Here is a 21456-nt window from a genome sequence, read left to right on the forward strand (position 1 = left end):
TCTCTGGGATAGAATCACCTGGTACTGTCACTTCACATTTCGTATCAAACTCATGAAGTGGTTGATTTAAAAGGAGAGTAGTTTCTGCATAATACAAAGAAGTATGTATAAATAAGATTATTAAAAATAAAACTGCACTCCAGGAGGAAAAAAACCATCCTAGGCTTTTATTCAGCTTTTGGTACGCTGAACTAATATCAATGAGATGAATTAGCAATCTGGTATTATAGTTAAAGGAGAATATTAACTAGTCTTTCACAATATCCATAAGATCATAAAGAATAAGAGTACATACTCGAAGTGCAAGAAAGACATTCTATAATGAGAAAGTTATCGTATGCCTCATTGACTTTGATAGTGATATTTGTGATAGGAAATTGTATTTGGATTCAGTTTCCATAAGAGAATAATCCGTGCAGGAGTGAAGAACACTCTATATTCCTTATGATATCCTCGAGCTAAATACAGGATTAGCTTCAAGTGGACTACTGTCCACACTGGAATAGGAAATGGGATTTTAAATTAATCTAAAAACACCAGCATCCTCTACTACTTGGTCAATAACCTTTAATTTTGTTCTTTGAAATTTAATATTATTTTCATATAGTTTCAACGTGTAATGCCACCGAATGGTCAGACACTATATCAGGATCTGACCATTTGGAAATAAAGACTCCTTTGTGAATCTTTTTCCCCCCAATTACATTACACAGCTGAACTGAAGCCACAAACTGATTTTGTACCAGTCAATCAGATTCTGAAAGGCATTTTATTATTTTAAATTGACCATGAAGTTAAGTGAAATCCACCCTTTCACATTTCTTGAGGAAAGAAATGAGTTTTGACTCTTAGGGGAAAATGCCTACATTATACAATTTTGTGTGACAGCTGAGACATCACCTCATTTTAAATCCTTAAAAATCTTCTGTAACAGTCTATTTTTCCAGACTGAAACATAGCATCCTGTCACTCACCAGTATTGAAATAACCTTGAAACTTGTGAGAAAGCACTTAAAAGTATGGATATTTTTACCTTCTAGTAACTCAGTTACTCTAGAAAAAGCCTTATTCAAAATATCTCAAAACATCCACAGTGCATTTGTAGTCATATTTTAAATATATTTTAAAGCAGCCCTATTGATATACTTAAATTTCACAAAATGTTGTTTTTTAAATTTGATTTAAAAATAATTTTAAAATAAAATATCATACCCAAAATTAAGCTTAGATTGGTTTTTAGTTATCAAACAAATAAATTTGCTACTCAAAAGAACGTATGAGAGATTTATCAGGATACACATGTAAGGGACCTGTCAGATCAACTGCATTGGAATCTCCAAGAGTGGTGGCAAGTCACCTGTACTGGGAAAATGGTTCTACCAGTGATTCTGCTGTTGGCCTATACTTGAAAATCCCTGACCTATACTAGTGAAGGTAGATATCCTATGTCCTGTCAATGGACACATATCAAGGTGTGTCTACTCTAACCTCAGTTATGAATCAATAACTTCATATCACCTTCATAAAATCAGTTTCACATCCTAAACAATGATCTGGAATATTTACATATAGAAATTAGTATTCTAAGTATCATTATTTAGCTAGTCAACTAAAAAATGACTCAGACATCAGAGAAATACAGATCACTCGGCAGAGAAGTACATCTTTTATAGTTAAAATTCTTCTAGTATGTAACTGTCAAAAAAGTACACATAAAAATGTACACATATATTTTCTATTTATATTTATCCATTCTGACAGCACATTAGGATCATCCTATAATACAGATTCATTAATAAGTTCAAACACAATCTTTCAGCTAAATCTCATGTCTCCATCTCAGTTTTTGATGCATCTTGGCATGCTTGAAAATATTTGCCTAAAATGAATCCATGTTAAGATTGTCCATATTTATTGAATAGAGCTGCTTTATTTCATAGGGAAAAATAATTATTCAGAACCACTGGATTAAATCAACCGATAATACACACATGTTTTAAAAGTTTATATAAACATACTGAAATTTATAAAGGACTATTTCCTGAGACATGATATTTTGTTTTGAAACAAAAACAAGAGATATATAAACATATGATTTCCACACACACCAAAATTATTTTTCCAACTTTGTTCGAAGTTTCTAAAATCTCAAAGATGTAAATGAGTTAAATTAAATTAAAAAGTTAGAAAAAATCTGGTAGAAAGTGACTCTCTATATAGCCAATTCCATAGTGCAATCCAATTCTGAAAAATATGTTAAAGCATTTTTCAGAGAGGAAAATATTATTACCATTTAAATTTATTGATTTTGTAGAATTAGATGGATGTGTAAGTTTTGTAACAATTTGGACTCTCTCTAGCATTTTTTTTTTAAGTAACTTTTCTAGCAAAGAAATTATTCCAAGACTAGGTCTATGAATAATTGTACATGTTGGTAGTTTTACCAGCAGATGGCGCCAAATATCTATAAACAATTTATTTAGCTTTGTGAGTAGAAGAGGGTGTCCATCAGTAAATTAGCATATGTGTATTACCTTATATTCTTGAACCATTCCATTTTGAGTGTCTTCTGGAGGTGGCTGCCAGCTGACAAGAATTGCTGTTCCATTTCCATCATTCTTTGATACAGTTACACTTTGGGGTGGGGCACTTGGTGCTATTAAATTGTTTCAAAAAGCAGATATATTAAAGTGTGCTACAGAACACTGAAAAGCAGATAATTAATACTTATTAATTAATATAAGTAAATATCAATAGTGAACTGATTAAAATTAATATTTAAAATTAAAAAGGAGTATATGGATTTTAAATTCAATATCTGCATGATTCAAAGATGTAACCCACTTAAATGTTAATAGTCCAAAATTACTTTTTTTCCTCAACCTTACCAACCTGATGTTATTGTGAATTTCCATAATCAAAGTTATATATATTATCTCCATGAAACATGAAAGGACTTCTATTTGTACTTCTTTGTAACCCTAATTTCCTGTTTCCCCAAAACATGGAAAATATAAAAAGTGAATGCTAATCAGGATATTAACCACATCCTATCACTAATCCAAGAAGTGGCAAGGACATATTAGGAGACATTATTAATGTTTTTATGGAGTGTAGTTGTGACACAAAACTATTTACATAAACAATACTTTTTAATTTCTAGTTTTATGGTAACCAGTCATACTGGTTTGCCTAGAACTGAGGGATTTCCAGATAGGGGATGAAAAAGGACAGAATGATTATTCTGGAAAGTCCTGGAAAACCCAGGTGTTACTCACCTTCTTTATAAATCATTAATCAAAGTAACATTCAATAAATGGGTGGTGGAAAGGCAAGCAAATTGAGAGTGAGTCCATCTTTGAATGTGGACTGGAGTTCTGAGTAATTCAACAGACCCTGTCTATGTCATTAAGTAACACAAGGTTCACATTTTCACTTTTTTTATGTATAGGCCACTAATAAAGCAAGTCAACGCTTACAGCATTTTGGTTTTTCTATTTAACCAAAAATAGTTGTTCTATTTAAACAAAATTTCTTAACAAAGTATGTTTAATATCAAGACAGTTAAACAATGGATTCTACTATCATGTATAGCTAAAAAGAATCCATTTTAAAAAAAAGACAGTTAAACATTAAAGAAAGACACTCTTAACATTTTAACAACTCCAAGTTAATAAAAGCCCAACAAATCTACTGCAGTGCACAGATATCACACACTCCATATACTTGCCTTCTTCTAAGGTTTTGGCAAACTTGATTTTGCTATCTGCTCCTTGAAATTCATTAAAAAAAGGGCGAGCCTTAATTTCATAGTTGACTCCCTTTCTGAGATCAGGGATAACCACACTATTTTTGGTTGGAGTTCTCACTTCAAAAACTAACCACTCCGATTCACCATGGTTGGCTCCAGATGGCCGATAGAGAATTTTATATCCTTAAATATACTGAGATTGTTGGTCCACCTATTAAAATGACAAAAATAAAAATGCAATCACTCATAGCTTTTTATTGCTTATTGCAAAATAATAAAAAATGAAGTGCAACAAAACACATTTTTTTTTCCTATCAGGTTTCACCCTGAGTATTTCTAGTTCACCTAAGTTAATACTTAAAAAATCTTTTATCTTTTGTAGGATGATATTAATTTCTGTGCCTTATGAATAAATATGAAGTGTCATAGCAGTTCTGAGATATATCATCTAGAGACACGTGAAGGTCAAGGGTATGTGTTTTACTACTTCCTGATCTTAAAAGCCTACTTAATACTACTTGGAAATATTTCTAAGATTAAAAAAAAATCCTTTGATAATGGGCCTTCCATAAGTTGCAAATTCATAGTTAATATTTTGGAGTTTTGTCCTCTGAGAGGGGTAGAGTTCATTATTTCATTATATAAACAAAAAGAAATATACACAAATAAGAAGCTTTTATTGATGAAAGTCCGTCCATGGCTACCATAGTAAATGACAGTCATGTGTTACATGAGAAAGCTGTCATGGCATAGAAGTGATCAACAGGTAATTAAATTATATCTTATATATATATTTATATATATTTTATATATATATAATGATCTCAGACAAGCCACCTGCTTATTAAGACTGAGATAAAATATTACAAGAACAACTCACTGTCCAGTGCACTTCAATTGATGAGGAAGAAAGGATGGTGGGATTGTGGAGGTGCAGGACGACGTTTCCCAGTTCTCTCTGGACCTGCTTGTGGTCCACCCCCTGACTTGTCGGTGGAACATCTGCAAGGATTCAAGAAGACCCTGTCAGGCTCCGCATCATGCTAACGAACTGAAGCAAAGCAGCTTGAACCAGTCCTTTCAATCAGAGCCACTCTTAGAAAAGAAGACTCACTGGGCCTAGGAAGCCAACCTGTGCTACAGAACAAAATAAGAACAACTTAGCCTTTTCATTAGGTTCAGAAGACTAGGGACCTACAGAGAAAGAGGAGGGGAAGGGAACAAGTAGAGGGCCTGCAGAGAGCCCAAGGGCAAGAAACAAAAAGACAATGGCAAATAGTAAAGTGTAAGGGCTGCTCCCACCATGTCATGATCATGTTCACGCTGAGAGTGAGGCTAGGCAGTCCTCTCCGAGTCTGGTATAACCTTCCAGAAGGATCCCAACTTTAAAAAAAAAAAAAAAAAACAGAAGGATCCCAACTAAGCAAGGAAGACAACAACCAGACCTGTTAGCAGAGAGTTGGGCAAGGAAGAGCAGAGAAACATGGGCAGCAAAAGCAAGCCCAGAAAGAAGCCCAACAGCTACATTTCATAAGAGAGCCCTGGTCTCTTCCCAGGCAGGCAGGGTGGATAAGGAAGTGGCAGCAATATGGGATGCAGAAGGCACTACTGAGGCCAATAAAATAAATTAGATCCATGAGCAAAGAGCACTTATTAACATCATCTTAATTGATGATGGTTTACGTTAGTTATTGTATCACAGTGAAGAATGCTTAATAAAGAGCATTAGCCATTTTGCAATGGCAGTCTTTTATGTGTTATTTTAGAAAATTTCATATTAGAAAGAAAAATAGAAAGTGATGCCTAGAAATGTAATTTGGAAATGCTTATGAATTGATCCTTTTATTTTTCTTGTTCTCCTCCTGAAAGAAATGTTTTATAATTCAGAAAGGCTTTTCCCCACACTCAGAATTGGACTGGCAGGAAATCTTAATATTGCTCTATCCTACAGCTTCACAGGTACTGGAATCCCTCTATGCATTGTTCAGAATTCACCCACTATTTATAGTAACTGTCATCTTCTTATCAATACTCTATACACCATCTTTCATTCTGTGTAAGTGTACATTTCCTTTAAATAATAGGGCTCAAGAATGTTTCAAGGACACGACATGTGGAGGTAGAATAATAGCAATAGAGGTGACGGCCACCCCATCCCAACAATGACCACTATCCACCCAATTCCATCCCTGGCTGCCAGTTTCTTAGCTCCTCCTCCTTGCAGAGTCCAATCTTGCGCTTGGTGACAAGGAGCTAACTTCAATGTGACACAGGTCCGTCTACCTGACTCCTATACTACAAACCTGTTCTCTGTATGTATGCATGTTTAACTTTTGGTTACAGCTCATTCATTGGTGTCTCCACTTGGGGAAGACTCTGGTGCAACCATATTTCTCAAGTGGTTATAGACACCATGCCTGTTCCCTTGGAAATCAATTGCCAACAAATCTTCCCTGAACTTTCTGCATGATTTCCTTTCCCTTACAGCATATGCATTCTGTCACCTCCAATAGAATTTTTTTTTTCTTTTTTAGGTCCTTTCCAAGATTTCTACTATGATCATAATCCTCAGTTGGGTTGTACAGTGTCTCAAAAGCAGATTAAGAACTAAGTAATAAAATACGCCTCTATTATTTTCACTCATTGGTTGCTTCTTGTGTCCTGGAGTCAGAAAAAAGCATGTTATCGTCCAGTCTCCTAAAATATTAAGGAAAGGATGTCATGTTTCCTCTAACACTTCTTTCTTTTGGGGCTAATCATGCCAAGAGCATTGCATTTCCTCTGTGAAGTGATCTTCGGCTTTCCATGCACTGTGTTCTCTTAAAAGTCCATCTGAAAATGCAGTGCTCACAGCAAACCCATCACTCCATTTGTGATTTGACCAGTTCGCAGTGAAAGAGACGACGCCTTGATCCAGAAACAATTGTGCTATTCCAGCAAAGACAACATTGGCTCTTTTGGCAGCTATATCACTCAGGGGTTACAGATAGGTGTTTGAGTTGACTCCAAACACCAAGTCTGTCCACCTCCCAGAGCACCAACATGCACACACTTCTATTCCTGTAAGCCTAGAGTTCTCAGACTATCCTTTTAAAGCTAATTTTTTCAACCTCAGTTCAAGTACCTGACTCTTTAATTTGCTCTGTTAATTTCAATCATGTTAGTGCTGGCTCTTCATTCCAGTCTGTCAAGATATATTTGATTCTGATTCTCTCACTTGGCTGACTAGCTCTCTTTCTTGGTTTTATGATAGCTGCAAATTTTATGAACTTTATTTTTAATCTGGACACTGAAAGAAACAAAAGTAATTATGGCATTTTTTTAAAAAAATTGAATCTATGCTCATATATTGATTTAATTTATCCTGCATGCTTATTTGTTGATTAATTTGTTCTGATAGAGATTAATTCAGTCTGGGTCCAGTCCCGAAGAATGCACTTATTTAGTTCCATTCCAAAGGCAAAAAGACCAAAATGCAGAAGGATTGCCTATCTTCCTCAATGTCACAGAGCTACAAGACTGAAGAGCTGAGATGAAAATGTCTTTGACTTCCAAATGTGTGCCTGTTTCCCCATATATCAGTTTCTGGTTGACATAGATTCATTTCCCTTAGATTGTTCCTCCCGCTATGCATAAACAAAGGGAAGTTGATTAAAACTTTCTTTTTTAAAAAAAATTAATATTCAGATAAGATATTAACTACCCTTACAAATGACAATATAGATTATAAAACCGTTCACATGAATGCAAGATAGAATCAGATGAAGTAGTAGTATGACTTTTGGTTAGAGTCCACTAGATAGAGACACCTGTACTGGGGACAAAAGTTTAAATTCATTTTACAGCTGCCATAGTTTCTGCATTCTTTACAAATGCGTATCCAACATTGAAAACCTCAAACTGCCTCAGGGCGGGCTCCAAGTGTATTAAAGCTCCTGATGAGGTGACTCATAACAGCAAATATAGGCATCTGGGTGTGTTGAATTCACACAGCCAGAGACAGACAGACGTGGGCATGTTCTTTAGCTCAGCTTGCTTTCTCTTGAATTCTGAGGCAGAATCCCTTCCATAAAGATTGTTAATACACACATTAGAAAAGACAAAATGTGCAGACCCCTTCTGAACCAGGAGAAAAGTTGTTCTGGTCTTTTAGTCACCTTGCACATAATTTGTTTCTTTCATCAGAACTAATTTGTGATTTTTCCTTTGGAAATGTTAACTTACAAGAGAAATGTTGATTCCCCTCTATGTTGGAAAAAGAATTTTGTATTTCCAATTAGCACCTCTAAGAATTATCTTTCCATGCTAATATAAGAACAAGTACATTTAATTGCAATGATATAGGTTATAAGAAAGGTAAAGGTTAATTCAAATGATTCTTTTTTTTTAATTTCAATGTAATATAAGAGTCTCTATCAGAGCACTAAAATAATAAAAATGAGCAAGAGAGTAAAAGGTAATAATAATTTGTCGGGCTGGGGATGTGGCTCAAGCGGTAGCGCACTCGCCTGGCATGCGTGCGGCCCGGGTTCAATCCTCAGCACTGCATACAAAACAAAGATGTTGTGACCGCCAATAACTAAAAAATAAATATAAAAAATTCTCTCTCTCTCTCTCTCCCTCTCTCTTTAAAAAAAATAATTTGTCTACTGAGAGATAAAATAATTTCTCTTCAGAGAATTTAAAAGCCATATCCAAAACAGTCCAAGTGAACCAAATTTTGAGTTTTAAATGGCTTAGAAACAGCTTTAAACATGTCCTTTTTAAAATTTTTATCTATTTCTTCAACCTACCTTTGATCAATCTATAGGTATTTTACATTGAAGAGTCTCAAATATTTTGGCTGATATAATCAACAATGAAAGACCAGTCAAACAAATATAAAGACCTAAATATTTTCCATGCTCTGTAGGAGGGTGATTGGACATAGGAATTAAGAACAAGTTCCCAAATATCTCCTACATTTGTGTGATTTTGAAAAAGTATGACTTGATTAAGATAGAAATCCTGAAAACTCACCCAGAAGGTGATGAGTACTGAATTTAAACATAAATAGTATATTCAATGTTAAATACAATTGCCTTATGATTAGGATATTATATCCATATATATCTATATTTAAAAATCAACAAATTGAATATAATACACAAACATTCATGTAATATTTTTGCCTTAAGAATTTGTATTTTTATGAGAAACAGTTCTCTCTGTTATCAACCTTACCTTCCTATTCCTAAAACAGAAAATAATAAAGTTTGTGGACACTGTGTCTGTGTATTTAAAAAATTAGTTAAGCAATTTGAACAGACTGTAAATGTACAATCCTAGCATTTAGTACAAATGATGTGCCTGTACAATTATAACTCTAAGGATAAGTAGGTGTCACCAGGTTAAGTAAATCAATATTTACCTTGTGTTTTCACCGGGTCTGATATTTGGCTTGGATCACTAATTCCATAAGCGTTAGCTGCCCTCACAAGGAAAAGGTAAATTGCACTAGGTTTGAGTCCTTTAATGGCAAATGTTTCTGTTTTCACATTCTCTGCTACGGTCTGCCAGCTGCTACCAGATGCATGGCTAAAGACAGATACAGAAGTTAGAACACGCATATTAAATGCATAATTTTTTTTAAACAAAAGAACAACCAAAAAATGTCCTTTTCACTCTACCTGAAGGCTTCTATAATATAAGATGTTGGAGTTGCTCCTGAATTCAAATTTGGTTGCCATGATAAAGTGACTGTGTTTCTGCTGACATCTGTGACTTCAGGTTTTGAAGGGGCACTAGGGATTAAATTTGGGTCAGTAGGTCTCCGAGGTTGAACTGGAACTCCAAATTCTAACAAGTGGGAAAGAGATAAAAGGAAGCTGTTTATCCATGTTCAGATAAGCATATAAATGTAGATGACTTATCCACACATCTACTCAGGAACAGGATGTTTACTTCACCAACTTACCATAAAGTAAACAACTAACTTTATTTTCAGCCTCTTTTTAAGGCAAAAACAATAATTTACCTTGGACTTCAATGTAAGCACTCCAAGTGGCCTCACCACTGGGGGTCGATGCGATTCAGGTGTACCGACCAGTGTCACCCAGCTGCAGAGGCAGACAGAAGATAAATATTTGCAACAATCAAGAGCTTACTGGGCTGGAAAAGCAATTACAGGTTTGTATATGGTCCATGAATATGGATAACTGCATTAAAATTCACTAAGTAGGAACATTCCCTTAATCGAACATATTTTTATTGAATCTAAAACATTACAGGAGGACAGGAAAAAAAATTATATGATTATTCTCATTGTATAATAGAATATAGTATTAATTACATTAACTAAAAATTTACAATTGACATTATTATCAATACCAGGGACAATAAATAATTGCTAAGGTATATAATTCTTCAAAATCAAAGGGCTAATCTTTATGGCTAAATTATATCTCTATGATTAATAAGTCACAAAATAAGGCTTATTGCATATTTTATCACTGTAACACTTATATGGATATTTGAGACAAACAGATGTTGTAGAAAAAGAATAAGCATGAAATATTTTCTTATAATTTTTTAAAAAGTAATCATTCTTATTTTCCCTAATTTTTTAAATGAAAACTTAAGGCAGTCTATGAAGTATGAAGCCAAATTCCTGCCTGAATAAACACTCTCTCGCCCTTCTGAAGATGGAATGCCAAAAAACAAACACAGACCACACATTCAATTTCAAAATCATTAGCAACTCAATAAACCTCTATACTTCTGCTTATTGTAATAATTCTATTTTCAAGTAACATTTGATAAAACAAAACCCTTGTCATCTTGCTCTGGCAATTGCAATAACAAAGTCACAACAGTTGTAACACAAAAGCACAACATATTAACTTCTGAGGCATACAGAAATTAACTGTGATGCTGATTCAAAATTCCAAAGAAGCCACCCACAATAGGTAATAAAGCTATTTCAATTTATGTTTACTGCTGTCAAAACTAACTCTTTCATATGCTTTTTTAAGGAGCTTGTCTTGACCTAAAAAAGAAAAAGAAAATCAAAACAAATAATACAGTCCTGAAAAATCTGATATGAGATATGACACCCAGGAAGGTAAATTCCTAAATGTTTCCCCCAAACCTGTGGGCTTTCAATCATTTAACATTCTGATTTGAAATGCTTAGTCAGTGTGTACATTGCTTTATAGGTTTCTTTGCATGTACAGTGCTTTGGAACTGCAAAATTTTGAACCAAATACTCAAAATAGAAGAACGGTAAGTACACTGCACATAAAATATTACTGGAATATAACTTAGAAAATGCATTATGAAATGACTGCATCATACCACTATTTAGAAGGTATTTTTTCCCCCACAAATTCCCATCTACTTTCCTCAACAGGTTAAGTTATTTTTTATCCTCCTCCATAAAACAAAAAATTGCTTTTCATGGGCTAAATTATGAGTCAAATCATCTCAAGTGCATATAGTAAAATGCCTGCAAAAAATCAAGCATCAAATAAAAAATACATTCATACTTTCACTCAATATTTCAATCATGCTAAGAGGTCTCAACACAAGTTTCTGGAGACAAGAACAAAGTGGAACAAAACAGGAAGTCCAGTGTGTCATTGGAAGTTACCTTTGCATATCAGATCTGCAACACTCCTGTCTCCAGCTGTTTGATTCGGGAATCTTGAGTTGAAACAAGGATTCCATCCTTTCTCCACAGAATTGTGGGCACTGGACTGCCTGTGGCCACACAGCTGAGGACTAAAGTACCATCCACAGCTACGGTCTGATTCACAGGACCTTGTCGAATGACTGGGGGAGGCCGGTCTGCAGTCACTGCCAGAAGAAACAACAGGAAATAGATTTCTGCAACTGGAAGCAATTTTCTAATCATCCAAGCAATAGCAGTTGCTGCAGGCTTTGAAACAAACTGAAGATAATTAAACAAATAATTAAAGTAGGAGACATGCATTATTCAGAATGCATTTATATGATGCACTGATTCAGAATATTAAGAAGAGATACAATGTCCTTTCAAAGGGCCAACCACTGACTGAGCTTGCTGCATTGTCAAGGAACCTATTTAGGAGTTCAAGAACTCAAGGAGGATTGTGGATGATGAAGTAGATAAGTAGTGGTGCACATGGAATACTGTAAACATGAAAAAAACAGAACACAAAACCAAATAAAAACATTTTTCCCAAGGAAACACACGAGACAAATTTTAATGAATGATCGAAACCCGATGTGACATTTCAAAACTGTTTGGTGCTCAACAACAACAAAATGATGGTACTAGAGCAGCATATGATTTTGGATTTAAAAAGGTGCTTTGGACTTTCAAACCTCAATAGGATCAAACACCCTGTGTCTATTTATCTAGGATTTTTTTCTATTAAAATAGATATGGGTTGAAAATTACCCAAGTATAACAAATTCAAAGAAACTGAAAAATTGCCCAAATTCATTGTTGGCAGCCTGATCCAAAGATAGCTCATGAAGATGTTCAAACTTGGCAAATATCATACTCCTCTATTAGAATTATCAGGAATGACAAAAGCACTTAAACCATTCTGTTACTTCATAATAGATTTAATTGCACTATGAAAAGTAACAACGAGAAGCACTTTTATTATGTGTAGATAAAATTATTCTTGTTAAAAAAAATTATTCTTGTTATATAAAAATTCTACAACCTGAAAACTTTACTGAGATCAAGTCATTACTTTAAGGAAAATCTAAAACAAGTATTGGGGAATGAAAACAAATAAAATAAAATTGCAGAAAAAAATTAAAACTATAAAGCCTTAAATATCTGGATACTAGTTAGAGTAAAAAAAAAAACAAAAACACAAATACTCAAAAGAAAATTGTAAGAAATTGCCTGATTAAAGGAAGCCAGTTGCCAGAATAACTAAATTTGGGGTGCAAAAATTTACAAATCTGGATATGTCATGTTCAAAGTTGTATGCACCAAAGATTTCACAAGCTAGAGTCACACTTCAAGTTGTTCCTCATTTATCATGCAATAATTACTAATTTTCTGCATTCAATTTTTTTTTTAAAGAAAAGCAATGGCATGAAATCAGCAAGTGTGCATTTCCACTCTACTCTTCAAATTATCTCTATGTCATCACTGGTGTGAAATTTGCTGATACCAAAAGATGTATTCTAGAAAGCTAAATTTTGAAACTTGGCAGGAATGTTTAAGATACTACATGGTTGAAAAATGTAAACCAGTAGTTCCACTGGTTAGAAATTTTAATCTGTTCCACACTATCAGTAGAGGTTGCTAATAACAAATTAGAAGCCCCTTTTGATATGTATTATAAAAATAGGAAAATATTTGACTGCATTGAGGTATTCCTTTCATTATAGGGAATGAATGAACATGTAGTTTCAGACATTAATTAAATTAGTAGCAGAGTGCTTCTCTATAATTGATTTTAATTAAGTCCAGTAAAGGTGTGGTTATATTTGGCAGTCTCATAATATATAGAAGCAATCCGACACCTGGAATTTACTCAACTTTCTTTATGTCTACAGTCCTTCGTTATTTGCATCATATTTAGCATCAGGCATACCTCCTTATTCCATTCCAACCCAGTTTACTGGTGCAGTTTCTCTGTCATCTATTTCTGCATGATTTCCACTGGGCAGTTAAGAAAAATAAAGCAAGAAAAGGATCAGCTCTATCATCTGTCATGAGACTTTGGACAAGTTCTTTAACTTCTATAAGCCTCAGATTTTTTTCAACATGTAAAATGAGGATAATAATATCTGTTCTTAATAGCTCAGGGGATTGCTATGGACATTTAAATGTAATAAGAAGTATGAAAGTGCTTGGCTAATTGTAAAAGACTAGACATCTATATACATATTACTACTTGTCCTTTTTACAAAAAAACTAATATGTAAACCAGTGCTGAAAGATTTAATAGTTCATTAAGGCAATCCATGTCTTTAGGTATAAAAAATAAAATCATAAATTTCAAAAAAATACCAATGAAACGTTTAAACTTTTAACACCTATGTAGTACATTTATAAATCAAACCTAGAATTTAATAGACAAATTTCAAATTAGGGTTTACTATCTTTCATGGTAATTATTAGAATGAAATATCAGGCAACAAAAACAGTAAGGTGGAACACCCCATTTAGTGTTGGAAATGAACAATCTACTAGGAATAAATCCCTAATTCACAGGGTTAGTTAGGTTTTTAAAAAAAAATTTGGGGGGCTGGTGATATGGCTCAAGCGGTAGCGCGCTTGCCTGGCATGCATATGGCACTGGGTTCAATCCTCAACACCACATAAAAGTAAAATAAAGATGTTGTGTCCACCAAAAACTAAAAAATAAATATTAAAAAATTCAAAAAAAAAATTTTAAGTAAATGTTCTATGCATGTCTAATCTCAAAAATACAAACCATTTGTGATAGTATCATGGTGCTATTTAAAGACTATAAACTTTATTCTGTGAGCACTAGTCCATCAAATAATGAAAATTTGTGTTCTAAAAATGTCCTCCGTATTTTTTAAAAATATGAAATAATTTCAAAAATTCTAGTAAACATTATGTGTGGTTGTGAATTATTAAATGCTTTCCCTTGGAAGTTAAGATCACGATGATTACATTGACCATCACCAATTCTACTCACTATACTGAAGCTTATAAACAATATAGGACAACACAAAGAAGTCACAAGTGGTACCACATTAAGAAAGAAGTAAAAGTATCTATCTAAAGTTGACAGATGTTGTACAAGAAAATTTCAGAATAACCTATGTAAAAATTTTTGAGAAATAATATGTGGATTTAGAAAAGTTGCTGGACATAAGGTTAATATACAAAAGTCAATTGTACAACTAGAAAATTTCCTTAAACAATTCAATGATGAAACTTTGAAAATGTTGAAACTTAAAATATACACATATAATCTCATCAAAAAACATAAAATATCTTAAGTATAACACTACTAAATCATATTCATGACCTGTATCCAGGAAACTATAAAATATTACTAAGAGAAACTTTATAACATATAAACAAATTAAAAGGCATATGTGGAATATATACCATTTCTTTGAATTGAAAGCTTCAGGTTGCTAAGAAGCTAATTCTCACTAAATAATCCAGTACTAAAATTGAATCTAAATTGTTTATTGGTTATTGGTTCATATGTACAGAATTTTATAAGTTTATTTTAAAATTTATAAGGAATGCAGAGGATCTTCAACAGTAAGCCTAAAACAATGAAAAATAAAGTTCGAGACTAATACTACCAGTCTTTAAGACTTACTATAAAGCTGCAATAAGTAAGACCCTATGTAATGGCATAAATAGGTCACTGGACCAGAAAAGAGATATTACAAATCAACTACTAATTTATGTTCATCTGAATCATGATAGAATACCACCAGAGTTAGGGAAAGAATAGTCTTGACAATAAGTGATGAAGAAACAATTAGATTTCTTATAAGGAAAATAAAGAGTTTTGATTCATGACTCACACCATTAATTTGGATGGATCAAAAACTTGAATCTCAAAGGAATAAATAATAAACTTTTTAGAAAAAGAAAGAACATATTTGTAGCCTGAGGAAAGAACAGGACACTAAAAGTGCTAATAATAAAAGAAAAATAATTATTACCCATTGATCATTATTAAAATTAACTTCCTAATACTTAAAATAACCACGAAGAGAATTGGAAGAGGACTGGGGTTGTAGCTCAGTGGCAGAGCTCTTGGATAGCATGTGTGAGGCACTGGATTTGATCTTCGGCACCACATTAAAAAAATAAATAAAAATAAAGGCATGCTGTCCCTCTACAACTATGATTTAAAAAAGAGAGAGAATAGGAAGAAATAATTACAATGCATACATCTGAGAAAGAAATGTATTTTAACTAGATGATAAAATGAAAAGAAGAAAAATTAGTACACATGTCCACCAAAAAGCAAACCCAGATAAGTAAGTGCACGTGCCCATCAACAGACTGTATAAGAATATTTAGCTTTACTAATTAAAACCCTAAACTGAAAACAATCTATCAGTAAAAGAGCACAGAAATAAATTATGGCCTATTTATGCTATGAAGTACTACACAGCACTAAAAAGTGAATGAACTGCTGTTATATACATGGATGAATTTCACTGACATTATTTTGAACCAAAGATGCTATAACACAGGAGATTAGATACTATGTGATTTCACTTAGTTGAGTTTCCGGAATAAGCAAAACTGATCGATGGTGATGAAAGTCCAAAAAGTCATTTTATCTCTGCAGAGAGAGGCTTATTAACTAATAATTGTAAGCCTTCTACAGTCCTGGAAATGCCCCATATCTTGATCTGAGTGGTCATTATGTGAATAAATTAATCATACTGCATTTGCTTACTTGACTTACTTTACAGTATGCATATTATATTTCCATTTATATAACTGGGAAGAAAAAGAGCGGTCTAGAGAAAAAAAAAACGCTCCAGCAACAATATGAAAATGTAATTTGGGAGTGCAGTGAACAAGAAAGGATGGAATTAGTAGGTTATTGCAGTTTCAGGTGATTAGGACTGGGAGTGATAAAGATAACCGGATGGATTTGAAAGATTATTGAGTGGATTCAGTGATAAGGAAGGATGAGTGTCAAAGATGACTCCACAGTTTCTAATTAAAGAAATGCTACTGTGTATGATATTTAAATCATTATCTGAAGTTTAAAAACAAGCAAATTGAATGAACAGAACAAATATATTTTATTACTGATTCTCTTCCCTGACTCATGTTCCATCACCATCTTTGAAAGACATTTGTTTCATCTTTAACATGTTCCTTTACCTACTGTTTAGAATTGGGGGTAAAAAATCATTTCAATTGCTCTAATATATTTAGTTTTAGAAGCAACAAACTTCTTAACTGTATTATGCTTTCAGTTCTATTTTTAATTTGGAAATATTTCCTGATTACACATAGACTAATATATTGTGTGTACTATCTATGCTTTCAATGGTTCTGCAAAACCACTTGTGTTCATCCAATGTATTTATAGTTATCTTCCTTATGTAGGAATAGATGTGTATACATATATACATTGCATACCCTTATAGGTATTTTTTCTCTTTGAGCTTCAAACTATCACTACTCTCTTATAATCTGGAGATTATTCTCTATTAACCATATCTTTATAGTTGGTGTTAATCTATCACATTCAAAGATGTTGATAAACAGAATAACATCAGATCATTTAAAAAAAAAAAACTTGTTCACTATCATTGATTGTGAGTTGTTAGACTTTGGATTTATGACCAATTCATTTTGTTACCTTAATTTAGAGAAAACACAATAGTCAATAATTTACAATAAGAGATTGCAAAATAATCTTTTCATCTCCAAAACATGAAATATTCCTGTGTACAACTATAAACTTCTCCTTGGATAACTGTTATGCTTTTACAAATCTAACTTGATACTAGACATTAGTTCATTTATATTAAAGTAAAAGTTTGAACTTATTATTGTATAAATATACTCTTAAGTTTTACATTAAAATATCTGTAAAAATATTTAAAGTGGAAAAAATACATCTATTGACATTCTCTCTAGATCCTAGGACAAATTGAACGTTCTGAAATAAATGTTTGACATTACCATCAGTAACTTCCAAATATGCTTTCGTGATGGTACTTCCAGCAACATTCAAAGTCTGGCAGATATAATAACCAACATCAGATCTCTGAACATTAGTAATAGTGAGGTCACCAGTCTGAGAGACAGAAAACCGGCTGGATGATTGTGGTGGCTGGTATGAGAAAAGCAGATTCTAAAGCCAGAATTTGGGAGGAAAGAATTAAAATAGGTTAAATGCTAGGTTCCAACATTTTGGCAAAGCTACATATACATTTATAAATATATGTGAATATGTATAAATACACACATATATATATACAAAAATAAACTCAATATTCTTTCGTCATATACCCACATATAAAGATGTGTACATGTATAAACATCATTAAACACACATGGATTTAACAAGGCAGGCTTAAATAGGATCATGTAAAATTTTAAATCAATCTCAATATTGACATATGGTCTTATAACTATCAATTTTGAAACAACATAAGGATATTAGGTATCATTAGTATAGAAGATTTTATACATGTAAGCCCACTATGACAAAATCCTTGGTTTACATTTTGCTACCAGAAAAACCTTAAGACCTTTACTACATAAGCAGAATAGAATTCTGATTCATTCTTATAAATTATAATGGAGTATAATACCATTTTGGCATCATGACCAGTATCTCATTAGCTGCCCATTATAAATGTCCAGGAACCTTAACAGTTGCTATCCAGATTTTCATATTAAAAGGTAAGAATTTGTCAGGTGCAATGGTGCACACCTGTTACCCCAGTGGCTTGGGAGGCTGAGGCAGGAGGATTGCAAATTGAAAGACAGCCTCAGCAATTTATTGAGGTTCTGAGCAACTTAGTTGGGACCCTGTCTTGATAAAAAGAAAAAAGCCTGGGAACTGAGGAGTAGCTCAGTGATTGAGTGCCCCTGGTTCAATCCCTGGTACAAAATTAAAAAAAAAAATAAATTTTAAAAAAGGTAAAACTTTCTAGAATGGATTTCTTTGAAATTTCTATATTGTTCTGAATCAAAAGATCATGCTTCTTCGAGTGTACATTTCATGCATAATAATGATCCATACTAATTGAAGTTCATAAAATAAAGAATATCAACTTTTCTTCTAATCAAATAAAGTTGCTTGTTTTAAAGAGTTTTGGTGCTTTTTAGCATACATCATTTTTATTAAGGATTAATTAGTGATCCACAGATACATATGTAATGACAAAAATTTTAACGAAAAATGACTTGTATCATTAAACCAAACCACATGAAACCAAACTTTTTTGGAAATTTAATCTGGAGTTTAAATAACTTAAGTGAATCATCTATATATTATACTATTAAGAAAAACTTCTAGTGGGTTCACTCTTTTTACTATCCAGATTTTCTTCTATAATCTACTTCCAATTTTTCCTACTGCATTAAAATATTTTGTTCTGTTTTGTCTTTAACTTGCTATCAGCAAATTTAATCCTGGGAGGCCAACTGGAGTATCCTAGAATCCAGCATTATAGTAGTATAAAAATGATAGTTTACATACCATAAATCAATATTTGTCTACCAAAGTAAAAACAGAAGTGAACTTGAACATATTGTCTATAAAAGATTATTGAGTTCCATCAGTAAACTACCTGTTTGTTATTTGTAAGGGTACATTAGAAGCAAGACAATGAAACAAAACACCGAAGATTGATTCAAGCAAAAACAAAAATGGTCAGGAATAACTATTAAAAATGAATAAGAATCAGTTTTTTACAAGCATCAAAAATAAGTGAAGAGAAATGTTTTGCTTTCCTGTGAGAGGGAAGTCATTAAGAAATGAGATAAAAAAGATAATTTAAATTATTTTAATATTTCTTCTTATTAAATGGAAGCCCAAGAGTCAATTTAAAAGAGTGTAGATCTCTATATTCTAGTGTGGATAGAAAACTCTGGATTATAAAATGTTTAGAAAATAGGATTACTGGCAAATAATGATCAGATTTGACAGTTTAAAAGAATATAATGAACTTATAATTTAGGTGACATCAATATTAACTCATCATCTCAGATGTGGAACATCTACAAAAACTTGAATATGGTATGTAATATGTAATTACATAACATATAATTGCAAATAATATGATTAACAATATCAATTAATATCAATATATATAAGTTATCAATTATGATTTTTAACCTATTTTCACCTGTGATAATTTTGTTAAAATATTCATAGAATTGAAAATTTGGAACTTAATTTTTTAATTCTAGATATTTGAATAACAGAAATGCTAATTCAATTATGTGGAAAAAGAGTAGTTTTTTTAATATTTCTGAAGTAGAAATAAAAATAACACTTACATGATACAACAGTGACTTCTACATACCACCCTCTGTACCAAATGGAAGCAGGAAAATACTGCTTTGAGAATTAAGGCAAGGAAAATAGCTTGCCTCCTCTCATTCTGAGAGGAACCAGTTTCTGGATTCTCTTAATGGAACAGCTAGATAGCTACATCACACATTGGTTTTTCTTCTCATAGAACAGGCCCCCATTTCTACTGATTAAAAACAAACAAACAAACAAAACAAACAAAAACAAAACTAGTAAAAGGTTGTACCTGACTCCCTTCTCTCCTCCAAACAATAGCTGGTTGAGGGTTTCCTGTTGCTTCACACTGAAAAGTCACAGTTCGTCCTAAGGCAACAACCTGGTCACGAGGTTTCACAACAAAATGTGGAGGTTCTAAAGGAGATGAAAAAATTACATTGACTCAGAAGCATGCAGTTAAGATCCCAACTTTGAGGCAGCTTCCTGATAACCCAAGTGCTGCCTTTATTTTTATACAACACATTATGTATACTACTAATAATTGACCAATTTTCACCCTTAATTTTAAGTTAAACTGTTAAGTGCATATTTATAGAATGAAATAGAGATGTATTATGAAAAGGTTTTTTTTTTAATGACTTGACCTCCTAAGATTAACCTTCAAATTTAAGATAATTCTTGAGCTACATTTTGACCCTTCACATTCAAAGAGTACCTGAAATATGTATGAATAAATATTATCTTTTCTCATTCAGAGTGCTTAAAGGTGAATGAACTTTAATCATATACACAAGGACCTTCTGATGCAGGCAGGTCCTGAAATTACTTCAATTTAACTCAAAAGCTCCTGAAATGCTACCAGGCAAATTATAATATTTCAAATCTTCAGTCCAGTTGCTTGAATAGAAATGAATTTAAAGCAATAGTGCAGTCAAATGCTTCCTTCATTTACATAGGCAAGGGCATGCTCAAACAGAATATATATGGAAATGAGGGCAAATTTGAAACATCTGCTCATCCTGACATTATAAATACTGCCAGCTTTGTCCAAACTGTTTGATTTATACAGGCTTAAATGGCCACTTCATCCAGCAGTAAGTAGAGTGTCACAAAATTGTGTCAATTACATTGGGCGCAATGGCACTTGGAAACATTAGGTGTGCTGACTAAGCAATCCTGGCCCCAAAAAAGAAAAAAAAATCTTGTTTTGAGGATGAGTTTTGAGGATGGAAAAATATGTACTGAATTTAAATCCTTTTACCTACTGTTTACACTTTCCTATCCATTTCTTATCGGCTGGCTGTCTGAAACACCTAATTATTCTTCTCTCTTGTCTCAGTTCAAATTCAAGTGAACAAATGTTTCAAGCCAGACATTTAGCAGGACAGGATTATTCTGATACACTTTTTAAGGATTTTTCATTATTTCTAAAGTTTTCTTTAAAAGTATTTTCAGTTACTTATGTCAGTCATCACTTAAGGTAACTCCCCAAAGTAAATATGAATCAAAAATTGTATTCAGATTAGACTGCAAATGTTACCATTCTGCTTACTTCTTTGTTACTAAAAGTCAGTATTCATTAAGATTCTTTCTCTTGTTTAATATTTTCTAGTCAACTGCAGCAAATGTATAATATATGTATAGTATGTATTATATAATACACTTATAAACTTATGCATTTACAAAAAATAGTTGACATGCCCTTTACTCTGGGTACATAAATACATAAGTCATTAAAAAACACTAAAGTCT

General features: G+C 32.8%; 1 protein-coding gene across 1 annotated transcript in view; it reads right to left on the bottom strand.

Annotated features, from left to right (window-relative positions):
* The window catches only part of LOC144252158 (roundabout homolog 1-like), a 158640-nt gene that overhangs the window by 57993 nt on the left and 79191 nt on the right, over window positions 1–21456 (bottom strand). Inside the window, 9 exon segments of the mRNA XM_077794668.1 lie at window positions 2535–2656; window positions 3731–3962; window positions 4632–4753; window positions 9162–9328; window positions 9421–9589; window positions 9768–9849; window positions 11382–11587; window positions 17403–17574; window positions 19994–20118. Coding sequence (XP_077650794.1) covers window positions 2535–2656; window positions 3731–3962; window positions 4632–4753; window positions 9162–9328; window positions 9421–9589; window positions 9768–9849; window positions 11382–11587; window positions 17403–17574; window positions 19994–20118 — 1397 coding nt within the window.

The sequence above is a fragment of the Urocitellus parryii genome, unplaced genomic scaffold, assembly GCF_045843805.1.
Source record: "Urocitellus parryii isolate mUroPar1 unplaced genomic scaffold, mUroPar1.hap1 Scaffold_37, whole genome shotgun sequence".
NCBI lineage: Eukaryota > Metazoa > Chordata > Mammalia > Rodentia > Sciuridae > Urocitellus > Urocitellus parryii.